This window comes from Salvia miltiorrhiza, chromosome 3 (genome assembly GCF_028751815.1).
Source record: "Salvia miltiorrhiza cultivar Shanhuang (shh) chromosome 3, IMPLAD_Smil_shh, whole genome shotgun sequence".
Classification (NCBI taxonomy): domain Eukaryota; kingdom Viridiplantae; phylum Streptophyta; class Magnoliopsida; order Lamiales; family Lamiaceae; genus Salvia; species Salvia miltiorrhiza.
The window spans coordinates 38,598,375-38,602,018 of NC_080389.1; the positions used below are offsets into that span (position 1 = coordinate 38,598,375).

The 3,644-nt window shown below is 38.9% G+C and overlaps 1 protein-coding gene across 1 annotated transcript; it reads left to right on the top strand.

Moving 5' to 3' along the window:
* The first annotated feature begins 396 nt into the window (after window positions 1–396).
* On the top strand, window positions 397–1,221 carry LOC131018770 (uncharacterized). Its single transcript, XM_057947475.1, has one exon. The coding sequence runs from the start codon at window positions 397–399 to the stop codon at window positions 1,219–1,221; it is 825 nt and encodes a 274-aa protein (XP_057803458.1).
* The last annotated feature ends 2,423 nt before the right edge of the window (window positions 1,222–3,644 follow it).

Here is a 3,644-nt window from a genome sequence, read left to right on the forward strand (position 1 = left end):
ATGGAGCCATTTGGGGAGTGTATAAGTTCACCAATGAGCACTCATGCGACGGTGATCTAGGGCGCGTAGCGCGAATAAAGGTCCCCCGCAAAAGTCATCGCAGCATATTTAGCACAGAAAATACACGACGACTGCGAGATCTTGAAGCCGAAGGCCATCCAGCTGGAGTTGCGACGTGAGTTTGGCGTACAGATCAAGTATGATGTTGCATTGCGAGCCCGTAATCGAGCGACTGAGATGGTTTATGGTCGACATGATCAGTCCTTCGAGATGCTGCCCAAGTACTTATACATGTTGAGACAATCCAATCCCGGTTCGATGGTGGAGTGAGAAGTTGACGATGATGGCCGATTCAAACACTTATTTGTTGCTCTTACAGCTTCGGCTACCCCTTTCATGTTCAGCTTACGGCCAGTGATTGTCGTTGACGGCACACACTTGAAGGGCAAGAATAGGGGTATTTTGTTTGTTGCAGTGACGAAGGACGACAACGAGAGTTTGTTCCCACTCGCGTATGGTGTTGGCCCGAAAGAGAACGATGAATCGTGGACTTATTTCATGTCACGCATTCGACGTGTTTATGGCCAAGCCAATCCACTTTTGATTGTCTCTGATCAACATATCTCCATTGCCAATGCTATCAGGAATGAGTTACCAAATGCCACCCACGGCCTATGCTACTACCATTTGCAAAATAACCTGAAGCATTACAGTAAGGCAGTGGTCGAGGTGTATCGACAAGCTGCATTTGCGTACGAGAAGTCCGACTTCACTAGGGCTATGAACGCCCTGAAGGTTATGAAGAGAGCCGCGTACGATAAACTAATGGGGATTGGGTCGGAAAAGTGGGCTCGTTCGATGTGTCCTATGCCTGTGCGACGCTACCGTTTTATGACATCAAATGCTGCTGAAGCTTTTAATTTCAGATTGTTGTGGGCAAGAAGACTTCCTATCTGCTCGATGTTAGAGGCAATCAGAATTGTTATTGAGAAATGGTTCAGCGAGCGACTAAGGGCTGCACAACAAATCGAGCAAGGCTTGACTGCTGAGGCCGGTAAAAGGGTAGCTATTGAAGTCCAAAAAAGTCATCGATACACTGCACAAAGGTTGAGTGGCATGAAGTATAAGGTGCAAACTGCGAGGGTGCGCTGTTGGATCACCGCTAGATGCTACCACCATCTGTCCGAGGCCCGGGACGCGCTCCAATGCCCAGACATATAAAGCCCACGAAGGACCGTAGAAGTGATACTTCTCGCCGGTTCCTATCTCTGTCGTATAATGGCATAACATCTTATACGAATACGCGCCCCAGGGGAATCTATCAAATGCAGCGAGATCATCCACCAACACCCAAAGCCACGGCTGTACCCGTGCATCCAACCCAAGAACAAGGGTGTGAGCCACACACACGAGGATAGCACGAAGGTACAGGCTCCCATCCTCATCATCCACTCGACGATCCAAATTGCACACGCGTTTGATGAGCGCCCGTATTGTCATGGTTCGCCCACCGCAGAATCGTCAGTATGCCTCCACGCGATTGCAGTCGTGCTGTAAAGTCGCATCGAACATCGATCCCCCGAAATTGAGCCCAATCACTAATGCGTAGTCCGCAGGGGAAAATCTGACTCGTGCTCCGCACAGAAAGAAGCACATCTCATCGGTTTCTGACACAATCTGCCTCGATACAATCTGGTGTAATGTTCTATTGCTCTTCGGGGGGCCTCCAATCAGTGAAATGCCCAAAACATGATGCTCTAAATCTTCCCAATAACCCTTCATTGCACCGTTCGCCGACCACATTTAAAGTTTCAACCAGCTCCGGAAAATGCGAAGATATGGGACATTCGCCTATTCATTGGTCAATAGTGTCGGGACGAAGATATGGGACATTCGCCTATTCATTTACAAAATGAAAACCATATTAAATTCAGTAAAATATTAAAAAATAATACAAATAGACATAATTAAAAAACTGCAATTTAATTAATACCAAGCAATACCAAGCAATTTAATTAAACTGCAATTTAATATTAAATTCAGTAAAATTCAGTAATATTAAACTGCAATTAAATTCTGTAAAATATTAAAATTCAGTAATTCAGTAAAATAGTAAAATTCGAGTAAAATAGTAAAATTCAATAAAATATTAAAATAGTAATTCGAGTAATATTAAAATTCAGTAAAATTCATTAATATTAAACTGCAATTAAATTCAGTAAAATTCAGCAGTTTAATATTAAATTCAGTAAAATTCGAGTAATTCAGCAATTTAATATTAAATTCAGTAAAATATTAAACTGCAATTAATACCAAGCAATTTAATTAAATTCAGTAAAATATTAAAAAAACAGCAATTTAATTAATACCAAGCAATAATAGTTTCAATAATTAATAATTAAACAATTATAATTAAATTAAATTCAGTAAAATAGTAATAATTAACGTAAACATACAGATAGATTTAATAAAGTATTTTATGCCTAAAGAGCAACTATCCGGCCGGTGAAGTGTCCGGTAAAATGTATCCGACCGGGTACATTTCAGATTGAAACTGTTCCGGCCGGACGCATTATTCCGGGCATAGTACCGGCCGGATAGTTGCTCTATAGGCATAAAATACTTTATTTTATTAAATTGCACAAAACACACATAAACAATGCAATGTAATACCCAGCAAAACTCGCAATAATAATTCAATAATGATTACTTAAACAAATATAATTAAATTAAATTCAGTAAATTACTAATAATTAATATAAACATACAACTAATTAAAATGGAATAGTCTATGCTAAAAAACGATCGGTCCGGCCGGTGAAGTTCCCGGAAAAATCAATCCGGCCGTATGTTTCATTTAAATAATGTACTCGGCCGGACCAATTTATCCGGCCACTTCACCGGCCGGACCGATCGTTTTTTAGCATAAATTATTCTATTCTATTCAATTTCATGAAAATTAAAAATAAAAACCTGTGAAGAAGATGCCATGGATGATGAAGAAGCTTGTGTCCGACGTGCTTCAATATTTTGAACTCTCTCGGTGGGTAAAAAAAAGTGAAGAAGCCCATATGTATATATTGGTGAGGAAAAAACCCTAGTGAAGGAAGGTAAATATAGTGTTAAATAGAGATAAGATATATGGACGAAAAAAAAGTGATTGAAGCCGATTGTATCGGCTTTATGTCTATCAAAAGATAATCAAATTTTTTAGAAAGATATTTTTGTCCTTTATGTATCGGTTCTTGCATAATTCACTTGGTAACATGCATGATTTTTTTGGGTAACAAGCATGCATTTATTTGGGACGGATTTTGAGTATATATATATATATATATATATATATATATATATATATATATATATATAGGGTTGGGTTCCGGTGGATCCCTATGCTTATAATAGATCCGTAGATCCAAATCTAGACCACACATTTATGACATGTGGCGCATCAAGATGGTGACACGTGGCAAGGCATTTCAAGGCAAAATGTGGAGAGGGGTAAAATTGGAATGTAATTTTCGAAATTCAAAAAAAAAAAAAAAAATTATATTTTCTCAAAATATGTATATTTTAGATGCATAAAGTTTCATACGAGAATGCATAAAGTTTCATATAAATATGCATAAGATTTCACCCCACCC

Coding starts and splice junctions, on each gene's coding strand:
- LOC131018770 (XM_057947475.1), top strand. CDS start 397: ATGTTCAGCTTACGGCCAGTGATTGTCGTTGACGGCACACACTTGAAG.